We start from the raw sequence: 18771 nt of genomic DNA, 5'->3' as shown, positions 1-18771 counted from the left end.
GAAAAGGCTGTGCAAGATCTATTCTACAGAAGGGGAAGGTCAGTGCTTTTAAAACCATTTTATTTCCGTTGTTGTGAATCCTGTGGACAAGGCAGGATCCGACTGGGAGTGGCAGTGACGTTGTGTCTTCAAGGAATTCGTTACTTCATGTAAGTCTCTCCTAGTTGACTATATAAATCTCTTGGACTTTAAAATTTACCATTTGAGGAACTGTGTTTGAATTTATCGCTTTAAGAACTGGTTTCGCATTTATCGATTTAAGAACTAGTACTGAGTAGTGGTTTACTGAATGGCCGCATAGCTGTTTACTTCCGGTTAGGGTTTTTGTTTTTTTTTCCATTGTTTATCGGGGTTTAATAAATGTTTGTTTATAAATCCTGACTCGATATATTCATTGTTGCCAATCACGTAACACTACAAAGAAAATATTATCACTGATGTCAGAAACTGAAAGAAAAGGAAAAGTGATTCAAAAACTAATCCGCATATTTGAAGTTGTGTGTACCAATACCATCATAGCACTGGAAGAAATTAAATTAAATTAATTAATCAAACAAGAAATAAGAAGACATTATCAGTAACATTGTAATGGATTCAGATTAATTGGGCCATCAGTTAATCTGGGCAGCCACTTATTTGGAAAACTCTTAAAAAATAAAAAACTAATTGAGAAAATAACAGGGATTCCCTTTGTTTATTTGGGACACCATGCCACTTAATTGGACAGGAAACTGTTGCTGAACTAATGTCACTTGTATGCACTTGTTTGGCAGTTAGACACTACACTGTGCTTAGAGCAAACAGTTTTTAAATAGCATAAGTTACATGTGTTTCTGTTCAAAAAGCAGTGATATTTGTCACTGCTAGTTGGAAAGAAATAAGAAGCAAGACAATTCAAGTTTTGCTCATTATGATTTCAAGTATTGAGGCTTGGAGATGCCAGAAATAACCGGGAGTAAAAAGGAAACAATTTCACTACTTGGAACAATGAGGAATTTGAAGGTAACAACAATCATTTTGAAAGTTACAATGACAATGAAGATCGAAAGCAATATCTGTGACTGTCCATTATTTGCACTAGGTGACTGCGCTGATTTTCTTCATTTACAGTCAATTAAAAGAACACGGCAGCTTACACTGGATGAATTCCTCCATCAATAACTATTAGGAACTAATACACAGTTTTATAATACTGTAGCAGTATTGGTAGTGTTCCAATTTGTCCTATATTTCATGTAAATACACAATTTGTTACTTAGTTAAACAGTAATTTGTCTTTTTCTATACCTTTTTCGCTATTTCCATGAAACTTCACCTATTTGGGGCAGCCACTTGATTTGGCCAAAATGTACTGGCTTCAATGTGTCCCAATTAACCAGAATCCAATATATCAATAAACAAGATGTGGTAAATAGAATACAATGTAGGAAAATATGAGGTAATTCATTCAGGTAGAAAACATAGAAATGCGGAGTACTGTTTTAAACGATGGTGGATTGAATAGTATTGGTGTTTAAAGGAATCTGGATGCCCTTGCACATGCACCATGAAATGTTAACATGCAAGCAATAGCAAGCAATTGAAAAGGCAAATGACATGTCAGCCTTTATTGCTGGAAGACTTAGAACGCAGAACATAGAACATATAACACAGGAACATGCCTCAGCTAATATAGGCAAGCATATTTTGATTGATTCCTGGGATGGCAGGACTTTCATATGAGGAAAGACTGGATCGACTAGGCTTATACTCGTTGGAATTTAGAAGATTGAGGGGGGATCTTATTGAAACGTATAGAATCCTAAAGGGATTGCACAGGCTAGATGCAGGAAGATTGTTCCCGATGTTGGGGAAGTCCAGAACGAGGGGTCACAGTTTGAGGATAAAGGGGAAGCCTTTTAGGACCGAGATTAGGAAAAACCTCTTCACACAGAGAGTGGTGAATCTGTGGAATTCTCTACCACAGGAAATAGTTGAGGCCAGTTCACTGGCTATAGTTAAGAGGGAGTTAGATATGGCCCTTGTGGCTAAAGGGATCAGGGGGTATGGAGAGAAGGCTGGTACAGGGTTCGGAGTTGGATGATCAGCCATGATCATACTGAATGGCGGTGCAGGCTCAAAGGGCCAAATGGCCTACTCCTGCACCTATTTTCTATGCTTCTACGTTTCTATACCACGTGTCTCCTTCACCACCCTATCAACCTGTGCAGTCACTTCCAGGGAGCTATGGACTTGGAACCCAAGATCCCTCTGCTCATCAACAGTATTAGTCTTGCCATTCACTGTATACTGTCCCATTACACTTGGTCTCCTAAAGTGCAACATCTCACATTTGGTCAGATTAAACTCTGTCTATTTATGCAATTGATCTACATCCTTTGGCAATCTGTTAAGTTTTCTAAAACCCCATCAATCTTTGTATCAGCTGCAAACTTACTAACCCACCCATTAACATTTTCATCCAACAACACATCAAAGTTGCTGGTGAACGCAGCAGGCCAGGCAGCATCTCTAGGAAGAGGTACAGTCGATGTTTCAGGCCGAGACCCTTCGTCAGGACTAACTGAAGGAAGAGTTAGTAAGAGATTTGAAAGTGGGAGGGGAAGGGGGAGATCCAAAATGATAGGAGAAGACAGGAGGGGGAGGGATGGAGCCAAGAGCTGGACAGGTGATTGGCAAAGGAGATATGAGAGGATCATGGGACAGGAGGTCCGGGGAGAAAGACGGGGGGTGGGGGGAAACCAGAGGATGGGCAAGGGGCATAGTCAGAGGGACAGAGGGAGAAGGCTGTCTCATATTAGGTCATGGTTCTTACAGTGCTAATAAATATATCCCTAAAAATCCTCTCCAGTAACCTTCCTACCACTGATAGTGTATGAGACTCACCAGTCTATATTTTTCAGGATTACCCCTACTTCCTTTCATGAATAACAGAACCATATTAGCTATTTGCCAATCCTCCAGGACCTCACCTGTGGTTAGAGTGGACCCAAAGATGGAAAGCCCCAGAAATCTCAAATCTTACTTCTCTCAACAACATTAAGTATATCCCATCAAGTCCTGGGATTTATCCACTTTAGTAGTACAAGGGGAAAAATATCTTACTCCCATAATATGTAGCCCTGGTAAATTGCATCTGGAATATGTTGTACAGATTTGGTCTCTCTACGTAAAGAAGATAAAAGGAGTGCAGTAAAGCCTCAACAGTTTGATTACTGGGATGGAGAATTTGACAGAAAATACAACAAGGAGACTGGCTCTATACTTTCTAAGATTAAAAGATTGGTAGAAGATCTAATTGAAACATCAAAAATGCTAGAGGGTTTTGACAGCATCATGGTTGATGGTGTCTCTGATGGGGAATCCAGAATTCGGAGCGGTCTAAAAATAAGAAATTGGTGATTCAGTGCAGAAGTGAGGAAAACTATTCTTGGTACAAAGGGTAATGAATCATTGGAGTTCTCTACCCAAGGGCTGTCTTAATCATTTGCTGAAAATCCTAAAATATATCAATCAAACAGAGAGATGGGCTTAATGCTAGAAAGCGATGTTGAGCCAGAAGATGAGTCAAGGGCTCTGTTGAATGGGGTAACAGGCATAATGGTCTGAATGCTCTATTCCTGTTTGAAATTCGATGTTCTTAATTTAGCTGAACTGACAGCCTTTTGCCAAACTCATTAACTCTGTTAATTTATTACACCTGTTAGCAAACATACATACATATATATATATATATATATGTCAATGTGATTGTCATCTAAATTGGAATTAGACGCAGTCAAAGATAGGACTCTAATATTAGTCATTGTAAGACACCCTGTCTTATCCTTCCAATTACAACATTCTAATTTTGCCTTCAACAATGTTGTTTGACATAAACTAAATGTAATTTTTTGTTTAATATCGCTCATACCTTGCTAGTCATCTTTCCTTTGCTTTATCCATGTGTTTAGCTCTTTTCACTGTACGTATATTATCCCCCATTTGAATGAATCTGTTTTTTTTCCATTCTTGTTTATACTTATTTGATTTTATGTTATGCTTTATTTCTTTAATTGTCAAAAAAAGTTCTTGTGCCTTTAATATTTCTAAGTACTTATGCATCATGTTAAAATACTTTTAAATGATTTTCAATAATCTAAAGTAAAACCGGAAAATGCTGGAAATATTTGGCTGGTCAGCCAGTATCTGCAGAGAGAGAAACAAATTTAAGATATCAGATTAATGATCGTTCATCAGATCAAAGGTTTTGATAAGAAGAACACCAACTTGAAACGGTAGGAAGGAGGCAACCAAGACTGCAGAGACTGGAATTAGAAGCAAAAGAAACAGACTGTGGAAGCAAAGTGAAGGTTGACTTTTGGGATTGAGACCATTAAGTCTTTGACACAAGAGTTTTGCTGTCCTCCCTGTAGATGATGCTAGTCTACTGCATCTTCTGTGTTTTTTTTTGTTCCTACCCAATTATTTTCTGTTGTTTTATGTATTTTGATGTGCACTATTTACTTTGGGCGATTCTGCCGCAATGCATTGAAGGTAATTTAGTAGCTGTTCCACACTTTCTTTAAAACAACGTGTTGATTTTAGCTTTATTAAGATAGTCTGTTAAACTGATAAGATTGTTATTCATTACAAGATCTATTTTGAGATTGCTCTTGTTGACTCCATGATATATTGCTGCAGTTGACTATATTCAACACACTGAAGAAACTTATTACCTATCTGACATGCCAATCAGGATATTTTAATGAATACAGCAATTATAAAACCTACAATTGAAATCACAATGAATTTGTTACAGGCTGTCTAATCCCACCATTTATGCATTCTAGCACTTCACAGATGATATGCAATACTTCCCTACAGTCATAAGTTCTTTTCTATTTCTCATTTCAACCATAATTCCCACTACCTGTTTACTGCACATGATGTTTTCACAAACGAGTAGTGTTAGCCATACTCATCAATTTTATTCTGCCACTTTTACCACATTCCCATTGCTTCCTACTGAATTTATGACTTGATGCATTCATTTCCCTATCCTGACTATCTTGCCAGATTTTAATGATGACTGTCACAGTGATATCACTAAATTGAAATCGAGCAAGCAATCAACTAATTTGACATCCTAAAATGTCACAATTTAATTTGATCTCCTATCCAAATGTATTTCTCACAGATTTCTTATTTAATCACTTGATATCTTTTAATTTCTTTCCTCTGGCTAATACATAATTTCTGACTAAAAACACAGAAACTTAATCACATAGCAAATTTTCTTATGTACTGTGCAATCTATACACAGATTAAAAATTGATCAGTTTCCTCACGTCCAAATCACAAAATGTGAAATACATGCAAAAATACATGCACTACATGCATTGCTCCAAGTACGTAACACAACCACATATGAAGGACAAAAGATAAGCAGCAATGATATTAGTCAGCATGAAACTGAGGAACCAAATAGGACAAGAATCAGAAAGCAGGACCCATCCAGAAGCAGACCTGATTCGGCACTCTACAAATGACAAACATTATTATCGGGGAATCCTTGAAGAAAAAGCAAGTGATTGCAATTAAAACACCTTCTCAGTTTCTGAGCGTTACTTTTGCATTTTCCAGGTACAGTATAGGGAATATCGATCTATGCTGTCTTGATCCGCAGTGTAATGTCAAAAACATAGGATGCTCATTTCAGTTTCCATACTAGCTCCCTTACATTTCTATCAACTTCTACTGAGAATAAACCAATGAAATGATGGCAGTTTATTTATAACTCTTAACATTATGTATGGTTCATGTACAAGTATCTTAAATATGGCATTTAGAAGTAAATTGTTTTTTTATTGCTGCAGACATGATTTATACCATGTTGATCCATGCTATCAGGAAATGATTTTTGTGCATGTACATCTTGAAGGCACCACACATCCTTCAAATGAATTCCATCTACAACAGTGATGAATGAATTAGCTCAGCATCACAGTAAAATATTTTTTACATCCTTATACTGGCTTGAACCAGATGCAAATTTCAAGGGTTTTCTGTGGGTGCTCATTGACTCATGACAGAAATTCTCAGCTTTCACACTGTTCAGAGAGCCATTTAAAAACCAACATATTTTAAAGATAAGGTTTTAATTTTAGTAACTTTACCTACTGGTTACTCAAATATATACTGTACTTCTAATTTAGTTAACAAGAATCTGCAAATATTATGAATACGTCTGCGCTCATAGTAGCATCTACTGCTGGCTGTTGACAAATATGATTTTAAAAATCTGCCTTATCTCAACTGCTATTTATAAGTAATTACATCCTAGTCTGTTTTACAATTTTCTTTGGATATTTTTTCCACACATTAACTTTCAGCAAATATCAAAGCAATTAAATGAATAGCAGTCAACTGCAGTTGCTGGAAACTGAGAAACAACTCATACAGTATTTGTGGTTAACATTTCAAGTTGATACAACTTCAGTTGTCACCATCTTAACCTTACACAGGATTTAAAGTCAAAGTGTTTTCAATCTATCTTACAGGTAGGTCATTTCTTCAACTTTTCACCTCATCCACCAAGAGCTTCAGTGTTATTTTCAAAAACATGAGTAATCCCTGTCTCAAGTGGTTAGCTATTCCCAGTAGATTCAGATTCAATTCCAGACTAGAGGCATGTGATTAGTATAAAGGTCCAATGATGTGAAACAAGATGAGCCTCCTCCAGATAAAGCTGAATTTGCTTTAACGGTAGTATAGCAGTTAGCGCAATCGCTTTACAGTGCTGATCAGGGTACAATATCTGTGGCTGTCTGCAAGGAGTTCGAACATTCTCCCTGTGACCATGTGGGTTTCTACCTGGTGCTCTGGTTTTCTCCCACATTCCAAAGATGTACAGGTTAGGGTTAATAAGCTGTGGGCATGCTATGTTGGCACCAGAAACGTGGTGACACTTGTGGGCTGTGCCCAGTGCAATTCTTGAACTGTGTTTGTCGTTGACACAAAATGACTCATTTCACAATATGTCTAGTTATTTTGTTTTACATGTGACAAAACAGCTAATCTTTATCTTTACCAATACACAATGAAAAAAAATCTGTGTCAGTATTACAATTCCTTAGAATGCCTCAGTAAAGAGTGGTGTAATTCTATCCTTTACTGCATCATTCCAAGGAATTGTAGATGAAAAAAAGAACTGAAAGATTTTTATGTACATAATTATATACATGTATAGTCAAACACCAATATTGTTACAATGTTATTGTAGCTGATTATTGTATTAATATTAATATAGGAATTCAATTGGTAGTTTATGAAAAGTTAAATCCTGCTCCAGGTTACAAGAAATAAATTTCTGGTTGAACATGGACATGCGTATATGGACAATCAATCTGCTATCTGATTTCACTGATAAAACTGAAACAGAATTCTGTTACTGTTTCCATATCAAAAAATCTGCATTGAACACATGTTCCATAATTACACATATAGTGAATGCCATATAACAGACTCACTTTTGGCTTTATTTTCACTATCCAGAACCTTTTGAAAATTAGGAGCAAGAGCTTCTCCAGCCTTAATCATTAAAGATCGATTGTTTTGTCCACATTTCAAGTCATTGTGTCTTTTGACCTAAAATACAAGAAAGTAATCTTCTTCAGTTAACTTGCTTGGAAACAATAGTATTACCGAATACAGTATATCCTTTTATCCTTTTAAAACAATATGGTAAAGTGGGGTTTAAAGACCAGCGAATCCTGTGAGTGTGGCGAAAGGGTGCAGAACATTGAACACGTTCTGCACAACTGCCCACTCTCACCTGATTTAGCAGACACTGACCTGCTCAACATCAACCAAACAACACTAGAGTGGCTGGCTGTCTGGTGTGACGAGCTATGATGATGACCAAATATATCAATAGAACAAACAGTCTGCTTTCATCAAAATACCATTTGGCATATAAAATAGGTATTTTTCCCATTTATGAGATATATTTTTCTAATGCTCCAAAATAATTATAGATTTTCCAAGTAAACTCAATTATAATAAGTAGCTTCCCTATTTGTTACTCTCCTATGGAACTGTTTAGTAATTTTTGACATGGTTAAAATACACCTATGGTTCATTCACTTTAGTAAAGCAACAAATTTCTTGAGATAATATATCACAAATTGTAAATGTTACTTAAAGAAAAACAATGTTAATTCATCAAGGTTGCAACCTTGGTGGAGCTAAAGAAGCAAATTTCTGATATATTAGATCTTATTCAACTTGACATCTCAGAACACTTTTAATTCATTTTTTATATGTACTATTATTGTAAATAGGGAGAAGTGGAGCCCAGTAAATTCAAAGGGAATATGGGAACAAGGGCCTCAGTATGTTCACAAGACAAGACAGACATTGGCACCTGGCAAGCCAGAGGCAGAACCATTGGCATGTCCAATAAAATTGGAGAGCAGATTATCAGACTTTTACCGTAAATCAAAAGAACAGGTCATACATTATGAAGGCCCAACTGGTCCATGCCAACCAATATTCCCAAATAAGCTAATCCCATTTGTCCATCTGGTCCATATCCCTTTAAATTTTTCCTATCCATATACCTGTCCAACAGCCTTTTCGAAGTTCCTGCCTCAAGCACTTCCTCTGGAAGCTCATTCCATATTTGTAACACCCCCTGTGTAAAAATGTTACCCCTCGTTCCAATTAAATCCTTCCTCTCTCACCTTAAATCTATCCACTGTAGTTATTTATTCCCATATCTCAGAAAAAGACTAAGTAGATTCACCCTGCTATACCCCTCATGAATTTAAACACTGCTATTAAATCACCTCTCAGCTGCCTAGGCTCCAAGGAAAACAAGTCCCAGCCAATCCAGCCTCTCTCTATAACTCAGTCCCTCGAGTCCTGGCAAGATCCTTGTAATTTTTTTTCCTACACTTTTTCCAGTTCAATAACATCGTTGCTATAGCAGTGTGAACACCAGTGTCTTGTATAACTGCAACATAACTTCCCACCCTCTACACTCACTGCCCTGTATGATGGAGGTCAGTCTGCCAACAGCCTTCTTTATTACCCTGTCTACTTGTAACTCCACCTTTGGGAACCAGGCATCTGAACTTACAAAGTTACTGAGTTACAAAGAGAAGTTGGATTAGTTGGGACTTGTTTTTTAGACTTGTGGAAAGGAAGATTACTTTTGGTCTTTCTGTCTCTAATGAAAATTGCTTTGTATGATGAGCTCAGCTCATGTTCTACATTTTACCTGTTCAATGATCAGGATGGCTTGATCTTCTGGCAGTTTTGGAAACTTGTAAGTGGATGAGTACAGCTGCAAACGGTGCATTGTTTGTTTGATGTAAGTCTTGTAAGGCCCTCTATCACTTACTTGAAGTGCCTTTTTAAGTTGTTCCAAGGCCACTTCTATCCTATTTTCATCTTCCTCAATCTGAGCTATTTCTATGTGAACTTGACAACGGAGCTGAATCAACAAACTAAAACACATTTGAGAAAGATTAAATGCTTTTGTAACGCAATAATTTTAGAATTAGGAAGATTGGGAAATGACAGAAAAGTACACATTCTTGTGAGTAGCCACACATTTGGAATTTGAGAGTAAAAATTCATCCATAATCTGTGATAGTCATAAAGTATTTAACATTATTTCTTTGTTAGCTTATATAAACATATCAATACATGTTATTGTTATAGACAATATAAAGCATATTTAGATCATTTACAAGCTTTATTTGTCACCAATTATTTCTTGGAGTATTATTGCAGATAAATTGGATATCTACAATACAGGGCCAATTTAACATTATTATGTGAAAAGGAAACTGGGCTGTACATAAACGAGCACATAACTTAATCCAATCTAGAACTTTCTGGGAGCTTTGAAGTGATCAGGCACTTTTGGTGTCAAAATACCAAGCTGCTGCATGTCAACTCCGTCTCCCACCAAAATGGTCTAAATTATACTGCCTATGATGAAGGTCTTCAATGGAGCAATTGAAGACTGCTGTTTCTAAGTACTGTCCAACAACCACAACCACCTTCCTTCATAGAAGATATGCCTCCAATCAGTAAAATATTTTCCACTTGATATCCATTGATTGTCGTTTTGCCAAGTCTTGGCAGCATAAAGTATCACTACTGAAATCCTAAAACCAGGCAATGTACAATCAGCTATTAATCCACAATCTCAACATCTATATCAGGGACAAAGATATCAACAAACTTCAGAGATGCTTCAATTATGATGTCCTTCAAGAAACAAAACATGTCTCTCTGTGGTAACTGCAGAAGTGTTTTCCTGCTATTTACCATAGAGGAAGTTATCACTAGGATTTTTACTGATTTACCACCTTCCAATGGCTGACAAGCTGCTGCCCATATCACAGCGTGGGCTCCACCTATCTAGAGGCACAGTAGGCATTATCTTCATCATTCAATAAAAACCTCCAAAAAAAATGCACAACCTATTATATAAGGCCTTTTCAACCAAATGTCTTTAATTACAGTATGTTCATACTTCAGCAGCATAACCTTTTACTTAGTTCTACTTTTTTCAGTGTCTTCATGATCTTCCACAAACCTTCATGATTCTATAGTTTACAATTCCTCATCTCATGACACCAATTCACTTACACTTCTTCCAATCTAGTATGCAAGCGACCCTCACATTACAGCCATTTTGGTCATGAAAATTCACCTTAGAGTATCATAATCACTATCGAACAATGAGATATGGAATACAACTTGCTCTTGCAGAAGAAGAACTTAAGTGGAAGAAAGTAAGTAAATCTTGATGTATGCACAGATGATATGGCTGCATGTTATGAAAAATTGTGATATTTCTAGCAATGCAACAACCCCTCCCAACCAATAGTTTGGGGGTTGCCTGAGTGTACCTGGTGTTGGTAGTTTACTCTACACTTGTGAAACCCAAACACTAATTCAGTGATCAGTTAATAGAGTTCACATGAGTGTCTTGAGCTCTTGGTTACCTACCAGATTAATTTACCATTCCACTCCCACTCTGACCTTCCTGCTTGTGATCTCCTCCACTGCCACACGGAGGCCTAATACAAGCATAAGTAAAAACACCTTCTGTCTGAGCACATTGCAGCCTTCTGGATTCAATATCAAATAGTCCCACTTTAGGTTATTCATCTTCCTTTTTGTCTACAAGAGACCTGGCCATTTCTTCCTATTATCACTTAGCTCAGTTTTCTCTTATTCTATTTATATAGTTTAGCCTGTTGGGCATATCGCACCACTTTGCTATGAATAATGTTTAAAAAAAACAAGTATAAGGTGCTTGTAATTTCTCTCATTCATTAATTTGAACACACCCTATCAGAGATATTCTTTGCTCTAACCATAACTCACCCACCCTCTTTGCTACTGAAAATTAACTCATTGTTTTTTCCTGTTTCTAATGAAATGTTAAATATTTCTCATTCCGTGGATGCTGCTTGACGTGCTAAAAATTTTCTGCATGCTCTGTTTCGATTTCAGTATCCTTCATTCTTCTGTAAGCTAAGGTTGGGCCCTTTTCCTATTGCTTCAGAATTCCATAACTTTGGTGAACGGATACATAGGAAGAATGTATTTTAAACATGGCATATTTTAATATTTTAAATCACATATAAAAATCCATTATAAAACTGAATAAATCCTACGTAGATGGAAACAAAATTGTTTTCAGTTAACTTGACAGTTCCGTTAACTTTTGCTGTTTTTCTCAATGACTCAGAAGAAATGCCATTCCATTCTAACAATTAGTAACAGCTAAAATACTAGTTTAAATAATAAGCTATGCAAATACTTTCAGGATGTTCATATTTTGTGGAAAGTAATGCAGAAAACAAATACATTGATGAACTGATTTGACCGATATTCTCAATCTATTCAGTTGCCCACCAAGAATTATATGAAAGAATCCTGTTTCACTAAAATGTTGCAAATGATAGGGCATGACTCCGAGACTCTTAGAGCACTATAAATTAAAAATTGAAACACTGAATTATTTGGATATTTGTTGAACAATATCCAAAGTTTGTAACAGCAAAATTAGCAACCTAAGTAATGAAACTATGTATTGTTAATTTCAACACTTCAAGAAATTTGGAACCATCACCTTTTGCCTGATGCTAACTTCACATATTAAACTAATAAAGTAAATCTAAAGGTTGATGATATTCAATATTTTTCGTATCCAAGGATTTCATGGGTGTGTATGTTCTACCCTGGATGGCTATACAAACTGTGGGAAAATTGAAACCTTTTGTCTTCCTTTTTTTTCCATTCTCCACCTTTGCCAGGATCACTGTTGTCAAAACATCTCTGTTTCCATATGAAACAAGTAATTAAATGTGTGGCAAGGTTTCCAACCCAATTCACTCCTGTTCATCCTTCTCATCATTACTGCATTGCAGGGTGCAACTACTTCACCTGGTCAAAGAATATTTGATACAGATTTTTTAAAAAAAGAGAAATAGCTTTAAGTTCTAGTTACCTATCAAGATCATTAAGAGCTGTTGCCACATTGACCAGTGGTTTGTATACATGCTTTCGCAAATTAGGTTCAAGCAAAGATAGACAAAGATTCCACTGAGTCACACAAACAGTCTGAATTAGATCTCCATTTCCCTCACGAACAGCATTCTGCAGGACTTGATCTATTCGTTTAATTATTCTCAAGGAATGCTATAAAAAGGAATTAGCAAAATCAGGTTAACAACAAGATTCCATATAAAATATACAAAGCTATTTTGTAATCCAAGTGTTCAAACAATATTAGAATGAAAACTTAAGCTTGTAATTGTGAATCAAATATAACATATCATTTCATTATATTCCTTGCTGAATATCAATATGCAAGTCATAAGACCACCAGGTACAGTCGCAGAATAAGACTATACAATCCATTGAGTCTGCTCCACCATTGAAAGATGGCTGATTTTTAAAATATAAAACCTATTTTCCCACCTTCCTTCCTAACCCTTAATTCCCTTACCAATCAAGAACTTATCAATCCCTGTCTTAAATACACCCAATAAATAAAAAACTCAGCCTGCACAGTGCTCTGTGACAGTGAATCTTTACTCTAAGACTATGTCCTCAGAACCTAGACTCAAATAGAAACACCCTCTCCATTTCAGAATCAAAATCAGGTTTATTATCACCGGCATGTGTCGTGAAATTTGTTAACTTGTAAACTTGTAAATTTCCACTCTATCCAGGCTGTCCAGTATCTTGTGGGTTTCAATGAGAACCCTTCCCTACCTCATCCATCTGAACTCCATCCAGCAAGACCCAGAGGCATCAAACACTCATCATACCCTAAACCTTTCATTCCTGGGATCATTCTTGTGAACCTCTCCTGGACCCTCTCCAGGCCAGCACATCCTTCTTCAGATATGAGACCCAAAATTGCTCACAATACTCCAAATATGGGTTGACTTATAAAGCCTCAGAAGTACGTCCTTGTTTTTATATTCTAGCCCTCTCAAAGCAACTTCTGACATTGCTTTTTTACAACCACATTTTGTTTTATTGAAATGCACACAATTGTCCTGGAATTTGACAGGGAAGTTATGGAAATTGTGTTTCTCTTGGGTGGTTGGGGTGTCAAGAAACAATATTTATTGTCTCAAAATAATGGGATGGTAATTAAGGACAAACATGATAAGATTATTTTTAGCCCAGAGGGTTGTGAGGCTTTGGTAATTCTCTATCCAAGAAAGTTAACAAGATTTAGTTGCCAAACATATTCAAGACAGTGTATATAAATAAAGGAGTCAAATGATTCTGGGGTAAATTCAGGAAATGACACTTAGAACTTATTAAATAGCAGCAGAGCTTTAAGGGGCTGAATGGATTTCTCTTTCATTTATTTGTTACTGTTATTTGCTCTAAATAAGAAAAAAAGACCAGGCAGGAAATGTGAATGAACATACTGCTTTATAATTAACATTCTGAAAATGTTCCATTATCATCCATCATGTTCTTTGGAATTTATTATACTGTCCTTTAAATCCTAATCCAAAATGTCTTTCTTCCCTAATGGAAAAGACATCCTTATTGCATTAGCTACATATTTACCATTAAACTATTCTAAATAACTGAGGTATAATGATCCAAGTTGACATGAAGGATACAGAAAATTAAAAACACAAAATGAAGCTGGAAAAAGTAACTATTAATACCTCTACAAAGCTCTTGGTACATTTCTCTGCCTTTGTTCCCAGCTTTTGTATTTCAGATTCAGATTCCAAACATTCAATTTCCATTGCTGTTGCCTTATCCTGCAGAAACAGGTTGATCAAAGTCATCTTATTACACTGTTGGCTCTAAGATACATCTGCTCAAAAGTATAAGTAAAACATAAACTTATGTATAGCAAATGATTTTATCAGTCATTTAAAAAAAATCAAGTCTCTTGTAAGTATTACTAGTTGAATGAGATAATACACAGAAGTGCCTAATTAACCATCTCTTTCAAAAATATTGTTTATTCTTAAATATCGAATAGTATACACTCAAATGTTGCTCTTTCCGTACAAGCCACATTATTTCATTTACTTATAAGATTTAAATTATGCCAGCATGTCATCAATATTTCTTTTGCTTATAATCCTTGTGTAAACAAGTTGCTCACTTAGCAAGTTTAGAATTTTAAATGCCTGCTTCATCATCTATGCAAAAGAATTTTCCACAATTGGAGATTAAATGAACAAAACTATAATAGGCTTGCTCACATCATTGGTGACAAAGAAACTGTTTAATCAAGGAATCAATCTAGAATTTTCTGTGAGAGGTACAAGGGACTGTAGATACGAAAAATGGAGCAGAAGACAACTGTTGGAGGAAATCTGTGCGTCAGGCATCACCTATAGAGCGAAATAGCCAGTCATTGTTTCAGGTTAAAGTGCTTCATCTGGAACATGAAGTTTTGAATAAACTTCAAACCAATAGTGCACATCCCGCGCCCCCACCCCCGCCAAGGAACTCCACCTGTAGCTAATTTGTCATCCTTTTTGCATAACTTTCACAAGGCAATAACTTCTTTGATCTACTACTCTTTAGTCATGATGCAACTGCTGAAATCTTCTTCCATTATTTACATACCACCAATCTGTGATGGATAGATACTTTATTGATCCCAAAGGAAATTACAGCGTCATAGTAGCATTACAAGTGCACAGATATAAGTATTAGAAGAGAAGTAGAAAGAATAAAAAATAAGTTACCACAAACAGTCTAACAGGAGGGGGGTCACCACTTTCCCGGCCATTGATTGACTTATTATAGTGTCCAATGGCTGAGAATACGCATGACCTCATATAGCGCTGTTTGGGGCAGCGCAGTTGTCTTAGTCTTTTACTAAAACTGTTCCTCTGTTCAGCCAAGGTGGCATGCAGAGAGTGAGAAACATAGTCCAGAATTGCCAGGATTTTCCATAGGGTCCTTTGTTCTACTACAGCCCCCAGTGTGTCCAGGTTGATTCCTATAAAAGAGTCAGCCTTTCTAATCAGTTTATTGAGCCTGTCAGCATCACCTGTAAGACTTCAAGAATTTGATAATGATTTTCTCCCTTTTTTATTCTTTAAAGGTTTTTCTTTCTATGATCTGATGACCTGAACTTTATCCACTCACCCAGGACTCATTAAATGGGGAAACATTTTCAATTGACTTACCCCTGTTCTCCATATTTAAGGATGAAGAACTTCAGAGGCAAGGGATTCTGAGAATGGAACACCATGGCAATCAGTAGCATGCCATTTAGTGATAGCATCACATTTTATTCATTGATGCATTTTTTTAAAACTCTGATCTGGGTAAATTAATAATAACTGTATTTAAGTAGTGTGCAACACTTAAGGCATCCTCCACATCTATTTAAATCAGTAAAGACTCCAGAAAAAGACGAACAGAGAAAAAATATGCATTTGTAAACATTTGATTTAATAGCCACGCAGATTTATTAAGGAACAATGTTTGACTAACATTTTTGAATATTTTAATAACGCAACAACAATAAATTAATATTGTCCACACTAGTTCCTCACTTAGCATACATGATGTTTTCTATATGTTCCTAAGACAAGAATGCTAATGGAGGTTGTGCTAAAAGTGGCCACTTTATTAGGTACACCTGTACACCTGGTGTTAATGCAAATATCTAATCAGCCAATCATGCAGCAGCAACTCAATCCATAAAATCACACAGACATGGTCAAAATGTTCAGTTGTAGTTCACACAAAAACATCAAAATAGGGAAGGAATGTGATCTAAGTGACCTGACCATGGAATGGTCAATCTCTATCATCACAGGGATGCGTGCTTAGCCCCCTGCTTTACTCACTTTACACCTATAACTGTGTGGCTAAGTACAGCTCCAACACCACACACAAGTTTTCTGATGACTCTACAGTTGTGGGCCATATCAAAGGTGGTGATGAATCAGAACAGGAGGGAGATTGAAAGTTTGGCTGAGTAACAATAACAACCTCTCACTCAATGTCAATAAGACCAAGGAACTGATTGTAGAGTTCAGGAGAGGGAAACCAGAGGTCTATGAGCCAGTAATCATTGGAGGATCAGAGGTGGAGAGAGTCAGTAACTTTAAATCCCTGTGGGTCACCATCTCAGAGGACCTGTCCTGGACCGATCATATAATTGTAATTGCAAAGAAAGCACAACATTACATCTACTTCCTCAGGAGTCTAAGGAGATTCAGCACGTCATCAAAAACCTTGGCAAACTTCTTTAAATGTGTGGTGGAACGTGTGCTGACTTGCTACATTACAACCTGTATGGAAACACCAATGCTTTGAGTGGAAAATCCTACAAAAGGTAGTGGATCCGGGTACATCATAGGTAAAGCCTTCCCAACCACTGAGCACATCTACGTGAAAAGTTGTTGTAGCAAAACATGCATACATCATCAAAGATCTTCACCACCCAGGCCACGCTCTTTTCTTGTTGCTACCATCAGGTAGAAGGTACAAGTGCCTCAGGACTCACACCACCAGGTTCAGGAATAGTTACTACCCCTCAACCATCAGGCTTGTGAACCAAAAGGAATAAATAAACTTATTCTATTTCTGGTGTTCCCACAAAAAATGGTTTCACTTTAAGGACTCTTTAGCTTGTTATTCCATACTCATTATTTATTGCTATTTACTTACATTTGCATTTGCAGTTGTTGTTCATTGATCCTGTTTATAGTTACTGTTATATAGATTTGCTAAGTATGCCCACAGGACAAAGAATCTCAGGGTTGTATGTGGTGACATGTATGCACTTTGATAATAAATTTTACTTTGAACTTTGAATGATTGTGGATGCCAGACTGAGTGGTTTGAGTTTCTGAGATATCCTGGGATTTTCACACACAACAGTCTCTAGAGTTTACAGAGAATGGTGTGAAAAACAAAAAAAAAATCCAGTGAACGGCAGTTCTGTGGGCAAAAATACCTTATTAATGAGAGGTCAGAGAAGAACGGCCAGACTGGTTCAAGGTGACAGGAAGGTGACTGTAACTCATATAACCTCACATTACAACAGTGGTGTGCAGAAGAGAGAGCACCTCTGAACACAGAACACGTCAAACCTTGAAGAGGCTATGCCACAGCAGCAGAAGACCAAGAAACATACACTCAATGGCTACTTTATTAGGTACAGAGGGTACAGTGCCTTCCCAGATGCTGCACATTCCCGTGCCAAGAAAATGGCATAAATGTTTGCCCTAATCCTGCACACTCACAGCAATCAATTGCTTAAAGAAAAGAGACTGTCATTGAAGGCTGGATTTGGGCAGGACCAGGACAGAGGTGTGAGTCTCAGTAAAGTGTGCACCATTATTGGAATTGGCAGTGGCTACTCCACAGATTATTCTGATCCCGATTTTGCTCATCATGTTATTGTTGGACTTACATAAACCTCCAGGCAGCAAGGAGCTGTACAACAAAGAACAAGGGAGACAACACTGAGCAGTAACTCCATTTGATCTCATTCGTTCACCATCAACTTTCAAAAGCAGTCTCTCCACAACAAGCTGCAAGCAACTTTCAGCTATAGGAGCTCGAGCAGAGGGGCTTGTATCAGGATCTGAGCATTAGGGTTCTTGACATAACATTGCTTAGCAATGGGAAGGGCCAGGGTTAAGTAGAAGCAACATGGATAAAAAGATAATGTTCTGAAAGATATGCAGGCACAGCCAGATCTGGATGTATATGTGCATGTATGTGAGAGATTATGTTGAGGCTATGGCTGGTACCTTTTAAACGATCCTGAGTTTAAAGCAAGGTGATTATATTAATCCTAGATGAAAACATAGACTTGACCATGACTGGACTAGTGTGTCCAGTTCTATTGTACATACTTTAGAGAAGATGTGAATGTGCCAAAGAGGGTGCAGAAAATATCTACTAGAATCATTCCAGGGAGGAATGATTTCAGTTACAAAGTTAGCCTGGTGAATCTGGGAATATGTAAATTTGACTGAGAGGAGGTCATGGCAGGTTTGGATGAAGTAAATAGCAAGTAGTTTTTCAAATAATGAATTTTCAAGGACTAGCAGGAACTGATCTATAGAGGTGGGCAAAAACACAGGGTTCTTAGGAGGAAAACCTTTTGTTTATATGATATTTAGTCACTTAGGGATTTCAAAAGGGAATTGGTAAGGTATGAGAGACTTCTTCTGTACTGAGCTAAAAGAAAAAGCAAGGCAATAGAACTGAATAGATTACTTAATA

General features: G+C 36.9%; 1 protein-coding gene across 1 annotated transcript in view; it reads right to left on the bottom strand.

The window, feature by feature from the left end:
* LOC134358994 (cilia- and flagella-associated protein 46) overlaps positions 1–18771 on the bottom strand; it is a 194298-nt gene that overhangs the window by 148900 nt on the left and 26627 nt on the right. The window contains exons 10-13 of the mRNA XM_063071760.1: positions 14217–14315; positions 12524–12714; positions 9266–9494; positions 7512–7629 (exon numbers count right to left, since the gene is read on the bottom strand). Coding sequence (XP_062927830.1) covers positions 7512–7629; positions 9266–9494; positions 12524–12714; positions 14217–14315 — 637 coding nt within the window. The remainder of the gene's footprint in view (positions 1–7511; positions 7630–9265; positions 9495–12523; positions 12715–14216; positions 14316–18771) is intronic.

Source organism: Mobula hypostoma, chromosome 19 (assembly GCF_963921235.1).
Source record: "Mobula hypostoma chromosome 19, sMobHyp1.1, whole genome shotgun sequence".
Classification (NCBI taxonomy): Eukaryota; Metazoa; Chordata; class Chondrichthyes; order Myliobatiformes; family Myliobatidae; genus Mobula; species Mobula hypostoma.
The sequence above is the reverse complement of the archived record's forward strand: the minus strand, read 5'-3'. Positions and strand labels throughout refer to the sequence as shown.